The sequence below is a fragment of the Brassica napus genome, chromosome C5 (assembly GCF_020379485.1).
Source record: "Brassica napus cultivar Da-Ae chromosome C5, Da-Ae, whole genome shotgun sequence".
Lineage (NCBI taxonomy): Eukaryota > Viridiplantae > Streptophyta > Magnoliopsida > Brassicales > Brassicaceae > Brassica > Brassica napus.
Window position 1 is genome coordinate 15,536,487 of NC_063448.1, and position 20,461 is coordinate 15,556,947.

General features: G+C 36.9%; 2 protein-coding genes and 1 long non-coding RNA gene across 3 annotated transcripts; 1 reads left to right on the plus strand and 2 right to left on the minus strand.

Annotated features, from left to right (window-relative positions):
• Positions 1-5,076: 5,076 nt before the first annotated feature.
• LOC106401473 (spermidine synthase 1) lies at positions 5,077-7,704 on the plus strand. Its single transcript, XM_013841999.2, has 9 exons — positions 5,077-5,437; positions 5,524-5,600; positions 5,701-5,823; positions 6,422-6,526; positions 6,641-6,713; positions 6,787-6,858; positions 6,947-7,142; positions 7,242-7,365; positions 7,458-7,704. The coding sequence occupies exons 1-9, from the start codon at positions 5,269-5,271 to the stop codon at positions 7,521-7,523; spliced, it is 1,005 nt and encodes a 334-aa protein (XP_013697453.2). The 5' UTR covers positions 5,077-5,268; the 3' UTR covers positions 7,524-7,704.
• A 370-nt stretch (positions 7,705-8,074) lies between these two features.
• On the minus strand, positions 8,075-9,270 carry LOC106401472. Its single transcript, XM_013841998.3, has one exon. It carries the CDS (start codon positions 9,208-9,210, stop codon positions 8,188-8,190), a length of 1,023 nt encoding a protein of 340 aa, XP_013697452.2. The 5' UTR covers positions 9,211-9,270; the 3' UTR covers positions 8,075-8,187.
• A 5,633-nt stretch (positions 9,271-14,903) lies between these two features.
• LOC125587801 lies at positions 14,904-15,492 on the minus strand. The gene is made up of 2 exons (XR_007324177.1): positions 15,298-15,492; positions 14,904-15,179 (listed from the first exon to the last, which is right to left on the minus strand). It is a non-coding gene; the product is annotated as an uncharacterized LOC125587801 (long non-coding RNA).
• Between the last annotated feature and the right edge of the window lie 4,969 nt (positions 15,493-20,461).

Sequence of the window (20,461 nt, forward strand, 5' to 3'; positions counted from 1 at the left end):
AAACTAAGGAGGCACCGGTAGGTTTCGTAGCGAAGACAATGCAGAGAGAAGGAGAAGAAGGAGTGGCCAGAGGTCGTAACTCTATCATCTGTGGGAACTGCGGTCGCACCGGGCACGAGAAGAAGGAGTGTTGGCAAATTATTGGCTTTCCGGAGTGGTTTACTGAGAGGAATCAGGCGAGTGGAAGAGGTGGCAGAGGCAGAGGACGAGGAAGAATGAACTCGTAGCGAGCTAATGCAGTGCAAACACCGAGTGCGTCTTCGTCTGGTAATCAAGGATCACAAGTGACACAGCTGAGTGCAGAGCAGTGGGCATCTCTCGCCTCGTTGCTTGAAAGCCAGAAGCCATCACCTATTCCAGACAAGTTAAACGGTATGGTACAAACTGGTGAAGTTATCATTGACACTGGGGCATCACATCACATGACAGGGGATGTTTTCTTACTGAGCAATGTCCGGAGTATTATACCCTGTCCTGTGAGCTTCGCTGATGGGAGTCATGTGATGGCTACCAAGAGTGGTAGTTTGCGGTTGTCGGTGAAACTGACTTTGGAGAATGTTCTCTTTGTCCCAAATTTGAATTGTACTCTGTTGTCTGTGGCAAAAATGGTGTTTATGTTTATCGGGATGTCACTGTAGCGAGAGGACACAGAGTTAAAGCTTCAGAGGATTAGGCTGTGTGGCATCGTCGTCTGGGACATCCTGCTTATGATATTTTGAGATTTTTACCTTTTGTTTCTAGTGTTAAAGACGTTTTGAATAAGTTTGGTGGTTGCGACATTTTTTTTCAATCCAAACAAACAAGAGAAATGTTTTCTAAGAGTCTTAATAAAAGTTCTTCACTTTTCGAGTTGATTCATGTAGACCTTTGGGGTCCTTATAGAGTACCATCTTCGTGTGGAGCCGTTTACTTTCTTACGATTGTGGATGACTTTTCCAGGGCTGTCTGGATTCATCTCCTGCTAGAGAAAAGCGAAGTCAAAACAGTTCTTCCGAACTTCATTGCTCTTGCAGCTCGTCAGTTTAGCAAGACGGAGAAGATCGTGAGAAGCGATAATGGGAGTGAGTTCATGTGCCTTTCTAAGTACTTTGCAGAAGCAGGGATCGTGCATCAGACTTCATGTGTGGCGACACCCCAACAGAATGGACGTGTGGAGAGAAAGCATCGCCACATTTTGAATGTGGCCAGATCGATCCTGTTTCAGGCTAATCTTCCTGTAAGGTTTTGGGGAGAGAGTGTGTTGACGGCAGCTCACCTTATAAATAGAACACCAACAAAATTGCTCAAAGGTAAATCACCGTATGAATGTTTGTACGGAAAACCTCCTTCGTATGATGATATCAAGATATTTGGGTGCTTGTGCTTGTGCTTTGCGCACAAGTCAAGGAGAGATAAGGATAAGTTTGGAGTACGCAGTGCGAGGTGTGTGTTCGTGGGATATCCTTACGCAAAGAAAGGTTGGAAGTTGTATGATCTAGACAAGGATGAGTTCTTTGTCTCAAGGGATGTGGTGTTAGATGAGGAAGTGTATCCTTATGCCGAGAAGAGAGTAACGCCTGCAACACCAGTGGTGCCTCAGGTGGGGTGTGAACTTTACAATGAGGAAGAGCAGGGGGATTTGATAGTTGACATAGAGAGAAGTTCTGAAGTTACCGACCAGATAGCGGTAGGCAGTGAACATATTGTGTCTGATATTACCGAGAGGATTGCAGAGACGGTAGGGAGTGAAGTTGAGAAACAGAGTATTCAGGGGGAGAGTGAAGAGCTCTTGGGCCGTGGCCATAGGAGATCGATCCCATCAGTTAAGCTGCGCGACTATGTTACATATAATGCTCAAATGTGCCCCGATAAACATAACACAGTCACCGGTCTGCAGTCAGAGGCCTCTACGAACTGGTCAGGTAAGAAACAATCCTTGTATCCTATCACAGATTATGTGACTGATGATTTATTCTCAGACCACCATCAAGCATTTCTTGCAGCGGTCAGTGCAGGTGTGATACCGAAAAATTACAAAGAAGCGTTTGGAGATAAGCGATGGAACAAAGCAGTGAAAGGAGAAGTAATTGCGCTTGAGCTTAGCAGGACATGGGATGTGGTTGATCTTCCTGCAGGAAAGAAAGCTATATGAAGCAAATGGGTGTTCACTATTAAGTACAATGCGGATGGAACAATAGAAAGATACAAGGCGAGACTGGTTTGTTGTGGCAATCAACAAACTGAAGGAGAAGATTATGAAGAGACCTTTGCACCTGTCGCAAAGATGGATACCGTGCGTACACTACTGGGAGTTGCTGCAGCAAATAACTGGGAGGTGCACCAAATGGATGTTCACAACGCGTTCTTGCACGGAGACTTGGAAGAAGAAGTGTACATGAGATTGCCACCGGGGTTCCAGTCAGACGATCCGAACAAGGTTTGTAAGTTGCGAAAGTCCTTGTACGGGTTAAAACAGGCGCCAAGGTGTTGGTTTGATAAGTTATCAAAGGCGCTTGAGAGGCTTGGATTTGTGCAGTCGTATGAGGATTATTCACTGTTCTATTACGTAAAGGGAGAGAAGAGTATAAGAGTTTTGGTTTATGTGGATGACTTAATTGTCGCAGGGAATGATCTTGAACTGATAAAGAAGTTCAAGAAGAAGTTGAGTGAGATTTTTCACATGAAAGATCTTGGTAAGGCGAAGTACTTCCTTGGCACAGAGATTGCAAGAGGACCGTTGGGAATGTATCTCTCTCAAAGAAAATACGCATTGGATATTATTAGTGAAGCGGGTCTGTTGGGGAGCAAGCCGGTGGCCACACCCATGGAAGTGAATCATCAACTTCTGAGAAATAAGAGTCCATTGTGTAAGAATCCAATGCAGTTTCGGAGAGTAGTTGGACGCCTGGTGTACTTGACGATAACTAGACCAGACCTGTGTTATTCAGTTCATGTTTTTTCTCAGGTTATGCATGCGCCAAGGGAAGCACATTGGGACGCAGCAATGAGAGTTATAAAATATCTCAAAGGTTCTCCTGGTCAAGGTATAATGTTGAAAGCGAATTGTGACTTGCGTATACGAGCATACTGTGACTCCGATTGGGCATCATGTCCACGCACTAGAAGATCTCTATCTGCATATATGGTGATGTTGGGAACCTCACCGATAGCTTGGAAGACAAAGAAGCAGGACACAGTGTCGCATTCATCGGCGGAGGCAGAGTATAGGGCCATGTCTGACGCATTGAAGGAACTTCAGTGGTTGAAGAGGCTGTTAGCGGACATTGGAGTTCAGCACGATGCACCTATGGACCTGTTTTGTGACAGCAAGTCGGCTATTTACATCGCAGCAAACCCAGTGTTCCATGAGCGTACTAAACACGTCAAAAAGGACTGTCATAGTGTAAGAGATGGAGTTAAAGCCAAGCTCATTGCTACGAGACATGTACGGACGACTGAGCAACTGGATGATATATTAACAAAGGCGTTGGGGAGTTCTGCATTTAGTTACTTGTTGTCCAAGTTTGGAGTGTGCGATTTACACGCTCCAACTTGAGGGGGAGTGTTAGGATCTAGAGGGTTCTAGATCCAAATCTATATAAGAGATAAGGACATATTGTTATAGATAAGTCCAAGTAGATATGAGAAGATCTCAATATCGTGTTGTATATATATGATGTAACGTGATACGAAGTAAAGAACAAGTTATTATTCAAGTATTTCTCTTCTCTTTCAACAATGCTTCGTGAAGTGGACGTCTGGAGCATAATGGGTTTGTTTGCTTTGAGGACAAACTCTACACCTTATTTTTGAACAATGGCGAGTCTTGCAATTATATCATAACACGTTCCTCTGTGGTGGTCTATATCTTATCTTTGAGAGTAGCCTTTTGTTATGTAAGATGGGTCTTGTTTATTCCTTGTAAATCCACCCATTTTGAATTGATTGTATACATATAAACGTTAGACGATTGTTATGTTTGATAATGTGTGTTGCATAACAATTGAATATTGGTTAAATTTGTTGGAACTATTTTTATAATTCTATTGGACCGAGTGAAAATAAAGTGTGCGTGAATAGAATTTTACGAGTATATTGAGCTGAGTAAAAATTTAATCTAATATGAAACAAATGTTATACTTTATATGAAAAAAATCTATCGCATTTCGCAAGTTCATGAACTGAATAAAATGATGGAAATTTTGTTTTCACTAAGTTGATGAATAAACTAAATCTATTTGGTGAAAAATGGTTTAAGTTAAGTAAACTTAGGAACTAAATTATCTTATTACCAAGGTAAGCAACTTAGTGACAAATGACTAAAACTAAAGTATACTTGATGACTAACCAAGGTAACTTAGTAACAAAAGGACAAAGCTTAATAAACTTAGTGACAAATGTCCATGTTACTTTATGATTAAAACTTTGTGAATCTCTCCTATAAATAATTAAACATCTTATATTTCCATTAAAAACACATTTGCTAACTCACAAACTCAGTCATACATAAGAATCTTAAAGATTAGCTTCAATATACAAAGTTTTGGCAATACTCCAAATCTTTCAAAGTAAGTCTCGAGAATATAGTGTGGTTGTTAAATTCGCAGATTTTATTTTGGGTGATGCAAAATAGTATGACATGATTTTATCTTGAAACTCAAAAGTTGTACATATATCGTCTCACTTAAGGACTATTTATCGAGTTAAAAAAATGATCATATCACAAGTACTCCACGTATTCGTTTATTTTCATATCGATTTTCAAAAGTTTGTACTTCTTTATATTATCTTATCATCACATTTTGTTTCGTAATTTCAATCTGGAATCTTGCTCCCTAACAAAATTTATTGAAATTACAAGAATGTGTGAAACCATAACAAGAATGAAGAATCTATGTGTGCCCTCTTTTGCTAATCCTCTCTAATGTGATTTGGTGGAGCTTCGAACCTGGCATGCGTTGCACGTGAGGTTGCGCGTGGTATGAACGTATGTTAAGTACGAGTGAGCATTAGATTCGAACGAAAAACAAAAACAGAGATAAAGCCAAAAGGAGAAGGGGGATGGATATATTCGAGGCAAAAGCAGCGTCGTATTATCATCACATAATAATTCACCAATTTCTTTTCTCCTTCTTGGAATTATAAATAAAAACAATTAAAAAATGAAATTGATACAGCGAATCTCCCCCACTGCTTATATCTTCCGCTTCACTTCACATCACATCAAAACAACCCTGCAAAAACCCTAATCCCTCTCTCTCATTTCACCCGCTTCTTCGCCGAGCAGCCATGGATGCCAAAGAAGCCTCCGCCACCGATTTGAAGCGACCGAGAGAAGAGGATGACGCCGCCGCCGCCGCTTCCATGGAGACAGAGAACGGGGATCAGACCAAGGAGCCTGCTTGTTTCTCCTCTGTGATTCCCGGGTGGTTCTCCGAGATGAGTCCCATGTGGCCAGGTCCATTCTCTTTCTTGTTTAATCTTTTTTAAAAAAAAGGAGCTCCTTTTTGATTAAAAGATGAGTTTTTTCATCTGATGATGCAGGAGAGGCACACTCTTTGAAGGTCGAGAAGGTTTTGTTTCAAGGGAAATCTGATTACCAGGATGTCATTGTTTTCCAGGTAAACACAAACAACACTAAAAAAAAGACTATGACTTTGTCCTAAACTTGCAATCACCTCTCTGTTTTATGAACACTTATCTTTGGTTTGGTATCTTTAGTCAGCGACATATGGTAAAGTTTTGGTTTTGGATGGAGTAATCCAACTCACGGAGAGAGACGAATGCGCCTATCAGGAAATGATCACTCATCTTCCTTTGTGCTCTATCCCTAACCCAAAGAAGGTTAACTACTCAAAAGACTATTGCTTTCTTTATTACATCTATTCGGAGTTATGTAAAGACTATTGCTTTGGAATGTTAATGAAAGTTTAGGAAGCTCAGATTTTTTTCTTCTTCTCCGGTAAAGTAGGGTGATTAAATCATTACTTGTGGAGAAATAGAGTAAAGCCAGAATTCAATTTTAATCAGATATGAGATTTATAGAATGATTACATTTACATAGTGGTGATAGTAGTGTCCACTAGAGAAAAAGGTAGATGATGAACATTTTTTATAGCTTTTTTTTTTTTTGCTGTACAAACATTGGTTATGGCCTCTTGAGGATAAAGGTACATTGTCACACGTTCTCTTCTGGCAGAGTTAGAGAACTCAAGTTTACTTTATTGGGTAATATTAATAATAAGAAAGGAAAATGCTTTTAACTAGCTTGATTGATTATCATCTAGCTTGTTGTTTGAGATTGCTTGAGAAAAGGTGGATAAAGTTTCTTTGGGTAATGTAAACAAGTTGAGGTTATGGTTTAGTGGAGCGGCTTAGAATGCTGTTTATGCTTTTAGCCCTAGAGTGTATCTGATCAGTGCCCTTCTTGTTCTTTCCATAGGTGCTGGTCATTGGAGGAGGAGATGGAGGTGTCCTGAGGGAAGCTGCACGCCATGCTTCTGTTGAGCAGATTGATATGTGTGAAATTGATAAAATGGTGGTCGACGTGAGTACTAGTTACATACTTTTTACCTTTCCTCCATCTCTATCTAGATGAATGCTTTGTTATCAGAGTATATATATATGTCTAATTTCTTTCCTCTTTCTTTGAATCTTTAAGGTCTCTAAGCAGTTTTTCCCTAATGTAGCAATTGGATTCGAGGATCCTCGCGTTAACCTCGTCATTGGCGATGGTACACACTGCTGCTTTCATCTCTCTGTAATTGTCCTTTCTAGAATTCATGGTTGGGTGGGTTGTTAATGCAGGTGTTGCTTTCTTGAAGAATGCTGCTGAAGGATCATACGATGCAGTTATTGTTGACTCATCAGATCCAATTGGTACCATCAAACTTTTCATTCAGCAATAAGATTAACCCTTGATGTAAGCAGCCTTTGATTTTGACAATGCGTGATTGGTGTGTGTCAGGTCCAGCAAAGGAGCTGTTTGAGAAGCCCTTCTTCCAATCTGTGGCTAGAGCTCTTCGACCTGGTGGAGTTGTGTGCACTCAAGCTGAAAGCTTGTGGCTTCACATGGACATCATCGAAGACATTGTTTACAATTGCCGTGAGATCTTCAAGGGTTCTGTGAACTACGCGTGGACCAGTGTTCCAACATACCCGAGGCATGTTTCATTACCTTTGAACATTCAATCTCAGTCTCTATTTTGGTGATTACATAACTTTAACCTGAATGTGTATCATTTGACGGTTGTTTACTGCAGTGGGGTTATCGGGTTTATGCTCTGTTCAACTGAAGGGCCTGACGTTGACTTCAAGAACCCTGTGAACCCAATTGATGACAGCTCCAGCAAATCAAATGGACCCTTAAAGTTTTACAACGCTGAGGCAAAAACAAAACAAAAACTCTCAATATACCATTTCATGCGTCTTGACATTCAAAATCTTTAACTTATATTCCCATTTCTTCTGTGTTTCAGATTCATTCAGCTGCGTTCTGCTTGCCTTCTTTCGCCAAGAAGGTAATAGAGTCAAAAGCTAATTGAAAAGGGAAACAAGTCATCTGGGGGATTGTTGCATTTATCAAAATAAAACATTTTCACAGTTTTTAGACTGTTACTTTTTGTTTTAAGCATGTTTTTCTGTGACACTACTGCATGTTTAAGCTGGAAAACCTTTCTCCCTTTTGCCATTTATATAAAGACTGAAACCTTTGAATTGATCTCAGCCAAACTCTGTTAAGTAGCCCAAAGTTCAGTTTGTTATACATCAGCCTTCTTCCTCAGAGACATAGTCTTACAATCATGTTAACACACAACACACGTCAACCATTTACGCACATTCCCAACACAAATCAGACTTGCATAGAGAGCAGTGTACATCACTCCCTTCCCATTCAAACTAAATTAATGATCTTCGTACTTCATTGTCGTTGACTCTTTGACTTTGTCTACAAGTCACTGTATGTAATGTTTGAATGGTCGTTAGGGCTTATCACTGTAATTATCTATCAAATGAAAGACTTCTGATTTGGTCCTCAAGGTTCAAAGTTATATTAGAAATTTGATTTTAGAACTATTAAATTACTTGGCCAAACTATGAACATTAACAATAGATTAAAATGTAATGTAGCAAACTCCAATGTAACTACTTTTCTTATTGTCGGATACAAGTAAAGCAAAACGTGTGCCAAAAGCAAAAACAAATCTCTTATGTAGCAAAACCCTTAGCTTTTGATCCAATCTCCACATCATCCTTCTTCTCCAAAACCCTAGCTCTACAATCATAGTAACTTACAACACAAGCCACCCATTTAACCACATTCCCAACACAAATCAAACCCACATAGAGACCAGTATACAAAACTCCATTTCCACTCGAGCTCAAACTCAAACTACATCTGGAGTATAAACACGGCATCCTCGTCGCAATAGCAAAGACCAAGAACATCAACATCATCAAGAGATCACGTTTCTCATGTCCCCTTCCATACCAATACGAAAGAGACAGAGCATTTGTTCCATAGATGCCTCCTTTACCATCTTCTCCATCTTCTTCTTCTTCTAAGACCGAAACAACCAAACCCATGTTCCATCCCGCGCTCCAATTTCCGAACTTGACAGCCAGAACTATGAAGACAGTACCGCGAATCAGAACCACAACCGCGTGGAACAGCACTGCTGTTTTGCTGTGGAACCTTTGGTAATCACGTGCGAGAGAAGTAATGAATAAGTAGTTGACTGATTCTGAGAAGAAACCGAAGAACACTGAGGTTGACAAGAGGAGGACATAGAGTGATGTGATCAGACAACCGACTAATCTGTTCCGACATATCTTGGCAGATCTCTGTACCAGACAAAGCATCCCCAACGGTTCTTCTTCCCCTGACGTGTAAGATACGGAAGATGCTGCAACGATCACGGTGGTGGTAAAGAGGTCAAGAAGGGTGTAGGGAAAAAAGTATAGCAGAGATGTCTGAATCAGCCATGGAATGAGATCGTTCTCCGACAGATCTTTATGATCTTGGAGAAAGAAGTAGCCGCCAAGATCGAGTTCTTGGGAGAGGAACTGGTAAGTGAGAGAGATGGTGGTTTGGAGAGAGAGCTCGAAAAGGATCAAGAAACAAAACAGTGGGAGAGAGGAGAAGAAGAGGAAGAAAGCGAGATTGATGTTACTGAAGAGTAACTTTGCAGCTCGTTTTAGTAGTTCCATGACACTTAGCTTCTCATTCATCTTGCTATCTTTCTCAAAGTAGAAGAAGGGCAAACCACAGATCTCTTGTTTTTAAAAAGTGTCAAGTAACAATTAGTCTTCCATCACATTAATGGTCGTTGTCCACCATTGACGTTGACTTCATCTATAAGTAAAAGTCACAACGTATGTAATGTTCCAATAGTAGCGGGAGATTTTTAGTAGATAAGTTTCAAGTCTATTATACAGACGACCTGAGTCAAGTTGATTTATAAAATTAAAAAAGGGAAATTATCATTTAAATCACCGATTCTTTCAAATTTGGTTGTTAACCACAGTTTCTAATTTCCGTTAAATCCTTTCCTCCACACGTTCGAACCCGTGACCAGAGGTACAATTACGGCACAACCTAACCACTAGGCTACGTACAAATTTATTAACATTTATAGATACTAATCTCTGTTAAACTAAATAATATCGTTTTAAAACTTTAAAAAGTGTTCCTTTAAGGATTCGAACCCATGAACAAATTTCAATGACAACAATGCTAAGCCACTTGATTACATACAATTTTATTAACTTGAAAGAGATATTAGTCTTTTTAAAACTACATAACATCGTTTCCAAATCTAATAAAACCCCAAATCTTTTCTTCTTCAAACCTAAATTTCTAATCCTGAGAAAAAGAAAAACGTGACCAGAGCTTTGAGAGGATGATAAGAAACAAATTATCCTTTCAACGACCAAAGAAAAAGAATGTGGAATCCGTGGGTGAAGGAAGTGAAGCAGAGGCTCATGGAGACATGCTCGTGGAGAAGGGACTCGGACGAAGAGAAGATTTTCGATTTATTGTCTTCAGATGACGATGAAGATAATAATAATACCTATTAGTATCTTATAAAGGTTAATTACCTATGGTTACGGGTTCGAACCCGTGGATGAACGTTATTTTTATTTTAAAACGAATTTCATAAAGATTTAACGGAAATTAGAAACAGTTAATTAATCTGTTAACCAATGTAATGACGTGTTTAAAATGGCTAGGCCAAAATAGATTAGAGATTTAAATGGTTAATCGAGATAAATTGAAGCTTTAAATGATCTATGAAGAAGTTCATGCTTTTTTTTCAACCAAATTCGAAAGTTGATGATTTAAATGATCATTTTCCCAAATTAAATTGTAACGACTTTATAAATGGCTTAAACCTAGCAAACTCAAATGTAAATAGTACTCTTGATTATTATAAGATATAGTAAAGCAAATGAAACCCACAAAGAAACTTGTGTACAAGACTCCATTTCCACTCGAACTCTCATTGCATTTGAGGCATAAACACGGTATATCCTCATCGCAAGACTTTGTCTTTATGTATGCTCGACCTTATTATAATGATTGTATAGTTATCTTTAACTCCTCACGTCGTAGTCTGAATGTCCGTATCGTAACAAAAAGAAGTTGTGTTTCAAAAAAAAAAGAGTTGATTACATAATGTGCCACATTTTGAGTTTCATTTGCATTCAGAGACACTTCCCGCTTGTAGAACACATTTACGAAGATCAAGAGAGTTTTTGGACTATTTTGCTCTTGATGAGACAAACTGGAAATATGGACCACTTTTGAGTTTATTCTGACTTCTACGTATTTTTTTTAGTCTCCAACCACTTCAATTTTTTTTTTGTTTTTTTTTGCTTCCCTCAATAGATTTTATTTGTTATTGTCTTGTATTATGGTAACTAAATTTGATATATAGTATAGATAGTAAATCATAATTTTTTTTCTTCTTTGTTTTGAGATCCATATGTATATATTTATTTTGATATTTTAATTTTTTTCAAAACTGAATTAAGTGAACACAATATCATGGATAATGTGTTGTGGACGGTACCATTTGAACACATTCATATTTTTATTTTAATAAAATTTAAAACTGAATTAAGTGGACACAATATCATGAATAATGTGTTGTGGAGGGTGCAATTTGAAAAAATGAATTATAGATGACGTATATGTGGAAGTGTACGTTGTGGTTCGTATAGATGATGATCATGGTCTACTAAAACAACTAACCATTTACAAAATAACATTGGAAAGAAAGACAAACTAATATAGTTCCTTTAAAAGAGAAGAACAACAGACTTGATGTGTTTGTATTAACAATATTAGACACATTGTGCTTTACACACTTTCTCATCATCAAAAGACCATAATACCCTAGTGACGCAACTCACTCTCGTTACATTCTCTCCAACTCTCTTTCATTTACCTTTTTTCATCTCAAGGGCTGTTCGTTTGGTTGCCGCAGGTACCGGCGGCAGCGGCAGCGTCAACATTCTGCGTCAACTCTTGTTCGTTTCGTTGACGCAGGAAGCTGCGTCTGACGCCGCGTCCGAACGCCGCGTCCTGCGGCTGACGCCGATAAAACCTGCGGTCGCGATATAGTATGCGGCAGCGTCAGCGGCAGCGTCAGCGTCTGCGAAACGAACAACAACTGTCCTCATTGACGCTGCCGCCGCCGCTGACGCTGACGCTGCCGCTGACGCCGAAACCTGCGGCAACCAAACGAACAAGGCTTCAGTCTCAATACTCTCTCTCCAACTCACGCTCATTCAAAATCAAAATGAACAAACCCCGACAAAAAAACTTTCCCAAATGTTGTCCCAATTCACAAACCCTAACTTTCAATTGAATCCCTAGCTTTCTTAAATGGAGGCTTTTAGCGAGTTGGAGCCGAATCTCACGGACATTGACCTTCATTGAAAGTTTTCTGGGCTTGAGCAGGAGATTCAGAAAGTTTTTCGGTGAGGTCATAGAGGAAACGTGAGATCCGACGGACCAGCTCCGGTGACATGCAATTAATCCGTTAAGGAGGTTTGAAATGAGACTGAATCTGAGAGCGACGAGCTTTCGAAGCTTTTGCGGTGATCTGGGGATTGTGGTGGAGTCGCAGAGGGGATGTGAGTTCCGACGAGACTAGTTCCGGTGACTAAGGCAAAGAGGGTGTATACAGAGGAGGCGGTGGTGGTAGATGTGAGGGTGTATCTAGTGGTGGATATTCTGCTGGGTACTACAATACAGTTGGGTCAAAAGAGGGTAAAGTCTGGGTGTTTTTCGATTTTCATACGTAATTTTCTGTTTACAGTCTTCATTTAGCCGAACATTCTCGCATGCAAGTTGAAAAAGAACAGCAGGAAAGGTCACTCTATACTTTTTTGTCTCACATTCCTTTGTGTTTCTTTTTCATAAATTGTTGTAGGCTTGTAGCCTGATAAGAATTCAAATGTGGATCGGGTTTTTGTCTCTTTCTTATTAATCTTTTTACTACACGTTGCAATTATCTGGAAGTTTCTTAGGAGCTATGTTTAGGCTTTTTTTTTCAGGCTTACTTCTTTTTATTTGGCATGAGTAATCTTTTTTTTTTTTTTTTTTGAAACAAGAGTAATCATTTTTAGACATTGTGTGATGGTTTAATAACCTAACCACACATGTGAGTCAACTTTCTAGTTTCTCTCTGAAAACGAGCTTTTTTGCTGTTGATTGTAATTGCTATTGGTGTCATACATCTTTCATTCAGATTTGAAATTTCCAATCTTATTTCATATCAAAATAAGTTTAGGACTGTAAATGTGAGGCCGAGGCCGTAGATACCACAGTGGAGGCGATGGTTATGGGGAAGCGGTGGTGGAAGACATGAGGTTGTATACAGTGGTGGTGGGTGGATACGGTGGAGATGGAAGACGTGAGGGTGAGGGATATGGCAGTGGAGGTGGCGGTGAATATCGCAGTGGTGGCTGTAGTGGTTATGGAGGGTGGTTATGGATGATGAGGTCGTGGATACAGAGGTGAAAGATGTGAGTGGATACGGTGGTGGCTAAGATGGCTACTCGAGAGGAGGAGGTGTTGGTTACGGTGAAAGTAGAAGACGTGAGGGTGGAGATACGGAGGTGGTGGATACCACAGTGGAGGTTGTAGTGGTTGGTAATTAGATTAGGTTTGAGACTATTATGACTGATATGTTGTAGGAGAGAGAGGTGATGATGGAGAAGATAAAGTTGATAAAGCTGAAGATAAAGAGTTTCGTCCGTTACTGATCGTGAGTAGGAGGTGGTGGTGGATGTGGTGAGGGTGAATACAGTGGTGGACGTGGCTACTCGAGGGAGGAGGTGGTGGATGCCGTGGTGATGGATGCCGTAGTGGTGGATGTGGTGGTGGTGGGTGCTGTGGTGGTGTCTGTAGATACGGAGGTGGAAGACGTGAGGGTGGTACAGTAGTTGTGGAGGTTGCTATTGAATAGGAGGAGGTGGTGGTGAATACGGTGGAGGTGAAATATGTGAGATGTTGGTGACACAGAGGTGGTGAAGGCGGAGGGTACGAAAGAAGTCGGTGTTTGGTAATTAGATTTGGGTTTGAGACTGTTATGACTGGTTGTTTGTTTAGATTATAACAGTTCGTGTTTTGGTATTTGATATTGAGAAAAGAATTGTTAATTTTTTTTTTTAGTTTTTGGATTAAGAAAATAAAAAATAACCAAAATAATTTTAAAATCAAAACCAGCTCACCTTCTCGCTTAGTCACACATGAACTAAACATCCCACTACTTTCTTATTTCATTGACACAAATCTAAGGGTATATTAGTACAAAGCACACCTTAGAAAGAGGGATTGTGTGTACCGAGCAACGAGTGTTTTTTAGTGTAGCATTTTTTTATGTGCTTTAACAACAGGAAAAAGCAACGAAAAGCTGTTTCAGCTGAGGTGTTTTAGTTTAGGGATATTGGAGTCTTTTTTACATGACAATGTGTGCCTCCCGTCCAAAGTGACTTGAAATGTAATAGGAAAGTGAAAAAGTGACTCCAGATGTAAGAAAATTCAAGAAAAAACTATATGAGTAGAACCATGAGGAAGTCCATGATTTATGAACAAAAAGCAAACTTTGGATTTGATTTAGATCTATTAAGGTTTCAAGTATTGGAGACTACAAATTTAAATTCCATTCTGGTATTTATAAATTTTAATTTATTTTTTTGTGTCAGATTTTTACATATTCTATTTGAGTTCGGATATCCATTTAAATTGTTTTAAAAATTAGTAATCCAAATATATCTTCTAAGTTCAAAGTAAAAATTAATTTAAAAATACATTAGAAAAATATAAGTGATATTTCTATTGTGCTACTATATATTAGAATTGTTTCATGTATTGTGATTAATAATATTTAAGAAAATAAAACTAATTAAAAATAAATAAAAGATTGATCCGCCCATTACACTCCATATATTGGATGTTTCAACTGTTCATAGCAGTTCAACATTTTGCCTCATATTTGCTCACTATTCTTGACTGCTCGTGGAGCAACTTTTTTTAATATTATTTCACTCCACTCTTATTCAATGGATTTAACATTTTCAAAGATAATATAAGCTAATGGTGAACTATAAATTTTTATCTAATTTGAGAATAAATAATTTAAATATAAAAATATGCAAAAATTATGGCGATTTAATTTTCAAAATAATTTATTTTATATGAATAACATTAATATTGCATGTTTCGTAATTTAATAGGTTTTGTTAAATTAAAATGTGAACTTCTTCATAACTGAAACATAATCGGCTTGCATACTTTGGAAATGTATGTAAAGAATGTGATGAAATCTAATGACAAAATTACTCTTAATTTCCTAAAACTAATTTAAATATTTAAATAAAATTTCAAGTTATAAATAAGAAGATTAATATAGGTAAAAAAAATTGATTTTTATTATTTAATACTTTAATTTATGTCTCATGGTGAACAACATTTTCTAATACATTAAGATTTATTAAACATTATTTTGGAGGATGAGGACGAGGACATATAGCATCACATGAAGCTTGGTCTTTCCAACATTTGCGAACTCGTCCTGGACAGCACCAACAATCTCTTACAAATATTTTCGAACACCTAGCATGAACACAATTTGATGTTATGACTATGTTTGAATCGTCTGTTCCTCTAACATTCATCTTTGCACCTTCACATATAAATCATACATCAACCAAACATCAACGACGGAAAAATAAGAAACATTTTGAGAAAAAATGAAAAAACAAAGAAATATAAATAGTAAAAATGATAAAATATATACATACACTGATGTAAAGCAAAGAAAGAGAGGATGAACATGAATATCAAGGATGCCTGTATTTTCATGGTTTTGATGTCTTAAACAATCTTGTGATGTGCTTCTATTGAAAAGTGTGATTTTATATTCTTGTTATTATACAAAATAAAATCTTTAAGATATATATAAAGTATGTTGTGTCACCAAATCATTTTAAAGATGTAATATATTTAACCATTAATTATCATTTTCACTAGTTTTTTTTTTGGCTTTACCTAACATATGTGTATATACGAGGTTGATTGGTTGGACTTTATTTCTCCACTTTAACTTTATTTATTTTTAGAGCACTAAATTTTATTAATCATGTTGTAGCTTTATTTTTAAAAGATAAAATCTACATTAAGTTTTTATTAAATTTTACCAATCATGTTTTAGCTTTACTTTTAAAGTTACAACAAAAAAATTAAAGCAAATTTGCTTTTTACGTATTTTAGGCAAAGAATCTACATCTTTCTTTTATAGGCTATATAATCTATAAAATACAAAATATCTAGAATATCAAAATAAATTAGATAATCATAATAAAAACATCTATAACTATTTTAATTTAATTTTGGGTATTTTTTTTAAATTATTGAAATATTTTAAATAACAGAAATATTATATACATGTCACATTTTAAATAACTGTAAAAATTGATAATTTATAAAAAAAAATATAATATAAATTATTTTAATTAATAAAAATAATTATTTATACATACATCTTATATTTCACATATTTTATTTTAAAATATCTACAGCATATAGCTTACAGCTACATCAAATTTAACTACATCATAATTTTTTACATAAAAATCTACAGTAATAACTTTACAACTACAACCAACTTACTTACGGCTAAAGTTTTACAGCTAAATTTTCACAGGCACGGTCGAACCAATCATCACTTATATTTTATAGATTATTTAGAAAATCTTTCTATATATATAGATTTGACAAAAGTCAAAGAGTTGAAAAATTAGGAACATTACTAAACGAGAGTCTGATTGACCATTCGATCTATAAAGTATGAATATTATAAATTTTATTTTTATATTGAGAAACAAATTTTCATTCTTAAAATATAATAATTTTATGGCGAGTTATTTTTTTTACATTAATACATTTTATATGACACTCAGAGCTAGTTCATGTATGCATGGCATTTTGTTATACTCCATTTGTTTCAAAATAGCTGATGTATTAGTTAAATGCACATGAATTAAGATATTCACCTTTTATCTAAAAAGTAGCATTAAAAATATAAAATAAAATTAATTCAACCGATCATCAAAAAACTATAAAACATCATTGGTCACACAGTTTTCAATAAAACTAAAACAAATATAAAATGTCAAAACATCATGTATTTTGAAACATCAAAAACTCTCCAAAACATCATCTATTTTAAAACGGAGAGAGTATTAAAGATGTTAGGGATCGAATTTCATAAACATTTTACTGTAGGAATAGCGATTTTTACCTGATTTTCTCTTTTCATACATGATTCGAGTTTTTTCACTATTCATATGTTTAGTGTTTCTTAACATATTAATAAATCATTACTGGCCAGAAATATTTTAGGCTTGGGTTTATTAATCTTCAAGCCCGACCTGCACAAAAGTGAATAACAAAATGTCAAGAACACAAACATCACCCAAACACCACTCTTCTTGTGTCTTCTTCGATGGTAAGAAGACAGAGCCAAACTAAGTGTTTATTCCATAAATGCAGTGATGTCTTCTTCTTTTTCTAACACGGAAACAACTAAACCCATGTTTCACCCTGCAGTCCACTCGCTGAACTTAGCCAACAAAACTATGAAGATAACACCATGAAACATTGCCATCACCGAGTCAAACAAGATCCTACTTGGACTTAGATCTTCTTCGAAGCTGCTGCGTGTGGTATAGCTGCCACCATCTTCTCCGATACTAACATAATAGTAGTACGATTTGTCACCAAGTCCAATCAGAGATATTTGTATCCACAGTTCGTTGTTGCAAAGAAGAAATTAAAAAATCTGAAATTTTTCTGTATTATTTCTCGTTAACTTTTACAAAAAGATCTATGAAGTAGATATACAAAACCCTAAAAATAATAAGGAATATTTACAATTTTAGTACATAACTATTGCATAATCTTAATATATTCCAACCTTCCATAAGTTGGAGCATGGAGATCTTGAATGTCCAACTGGGACAAGATCGCTTAAAAAGGATTTCCTCCAAGCGCTTTCGTAAAGACATCTGCCAATTGATCCGTTGTTGGTACATGATTCGTGCATAAAATCCATTTTTGTATATCATGCCTGATGAAGTGAAAACCCGAATCCACATGTTTCGTCCTCTCATAAAACACATGATTAACTACAATGTTGAAGAGCAGATTTACTACCACATATATCCATAGCACCCGAGTGTGCAATAACACACCCTTAATCCACTTCAGCTCATTCAGTACTGTAACCATATATTCTGCTTCGGCTGACGAAAAAGCCACTACATCCTGCTTCTTTGACTTCCAAGATATATGAGAAGATCTCATTATACTAACCATCCATTCAAATACCTCTTGGTAATTGGACATCCAGCCTCAATGAAAAAACACATTATGTACATCCATTTGATGAAGTTTTCAGTTCTTCCTTGCAGCAACCTGAAGAACCTATCTATTTATTTGTAATCAACTCCTTCACAAGTAACAAGTCGAGCCTTATACATTTCAATCAATCCATCTGCATTATACTTTATTGTGAATACCCACTTGCATTCAATCATCCGCTTGCCATAGGGCAACATATCAGTTGTCCATATTTTGTTCTTCTCATGAGCCTCCATCTCAACTCTCATTACTTCTTGCCATCTTGGACATTTTATTGCTCAGCAAATGTCTTTGGCGCAGTCTCTGCAGTTACACTAGCCAACAACCCTCTATGTGACTCAGAAAATATATAATAATTTACAAATTTCTCAATTTCATATTCTGAACTTCCATTTGGATTCACAGTAGCTAAATACATAGAAACATGAGCCACTGTGTTAACCACATAATCACGTAATCTGACAAAAGCTTCTTTCTTTCTCATACCTCGTCCTAACGTTGTATCTGATGCAACAGTCTCCACATATCTAATGTATGTTCAGATTGTGCTCATGTCTCACCATGGGTCAAAACTACAAGCTCTGGTTATGTCATACACTCTGCTCCAGTCTCTGTTGCTTCCTCTGACACAATTATTTGTTGTTACACATCATTTGCAACAACTCTTGTGACTTTTCTAGCACTATGTCACACACTATATCACTTATTTCAACAGCTTCTTCAACACTTCTCTCAAATCCAGACTCATGCATAAAACGAGAAATATGACTCAATCCATCATGTATAGACACGTTTGATTCTCTGTGAGCTTCAAAGAAGGAAAATTTATCTTCGAAGAAAGATACATCATGAGAGACAAATTTTTATTTTGTTTCTAAATCCAACATAGTCCACCCTTTCTTTGCATAGAGGTACCAATAAAAACACACTTTCTACTACAACTAGCAAACTTGTCGCCATGACGCTTCTGATTGTGAGCATTTGCGAGACATCCAAAAATTCGTAAATCATTATATGTAGGAGCCTTTCAAAACAAAATCTCGTAAGGGCTTCTTCCCTTGTGTATCTCACACGAAGTCTTGTTGATTTAATGTAATGCACCCAACACACAGTGAACCCAAAAATCTATAGGCAAACTCGCTTTAAACCTCAAAACTCGTGCCAGATTCAATATATATAAGGAATATTTACAGTCTTAGTCCATAACTATTGCATAATTTCAATATATCCCAATAGAACTCAAAGAAAACAGAGGTCGACAAGAGGAGGATATAGAGAGAAGTGGTCAAACAACCTCCTATTCCGTTCAAACATATCCTTACGGTTCTCTAAATTAATTTACCGAGCCCTAACGGTTCCTCTTGGCACAAGTAGGTAGTTGAAGATACGGAGGTGGTTAACGAGTGGTCGTAGAATAGAAATGTCTGGAAAAGCAACGAGATGAGGTTCTTCAACAAGACATGATCTAGAGAACCGTTGTAGTAGTAACCCCAAAACTTGACTTCTTGTGGGAATTATTCATAAGCTGCTTAGAGGGATAGATCAAAGAGCAAAGACATGAGAAAATGGTTTAGAGAATCATTCTCCTACGAGTCCTAAAACTGAGCTATTTTAGCGATGAATTGGGAAGTGAAAGTGATACCACTCAAATTACACTAAGGAATGATTTATACTCTCTCAAATAAGAGGTCGAGCTGTAGTACTTAGGGATCGAATTCACAGGGAGCTAAGGAACCTAGAAAATCTAATATGATTTGTTAAGCAAGATGGTTTTAGAGTTTTTAAATATAAATTACAGTTTTATATTGAACAAGTATTTGTTCAATAGTTGGTTTGAGGTTTTGGTGCTTAAAAAGTAAATAGTTAGACTTAGGGTTTTTATTTCAGGAAACTTGGGATTATAATCCTACACATGCTTAATGAGTTGCATGCATAATAATGTAAAGCTCAACTACTTAGTCAACAAGTCCATCAACGTTCGCAATGTTTGGACTTGTCTATTAACTAGATATATTGATCTCAACTGTCGTATTTTGATCAATAGAAAGTGTCGATCATTAATCCTATAGGGATATCGATCGATACACCTTTTGCTCCGTCGATCGATTATTCAAGTATGATACCGATCGACGCGCTCTAGTCAAACCTTATGCGCGGGTTGAATAATAGCTTACTAAGCTCATTAGATCAGCTCTCGCCTTGGTCATAGCAAGAAACATAGTTCTATTAGAATGTTTTCAGGATGAGAATAAAGCTCTCGCTTTTATCAATCAAATCCAAGGGAAAGTTCTAGGTAGCTAATCTAGACACATGCATTAATGAACAATCCTAAAGATGATTATCACAACTCAACAATCTATAGTTGGGGTTAATCCCTCTTAACCTATTTAAACCCTAAAATCTAACAATGGAACTACTCAGACATGGCTAAGCAATTCATAACAACAGTTAAGTATAAAAACTTCAGTAGAATAGTAAATAGATATTAATGGAGTTCCAATCACAAATTATAACTTTGAATCTTCTCTCAAATCTATCAAAATC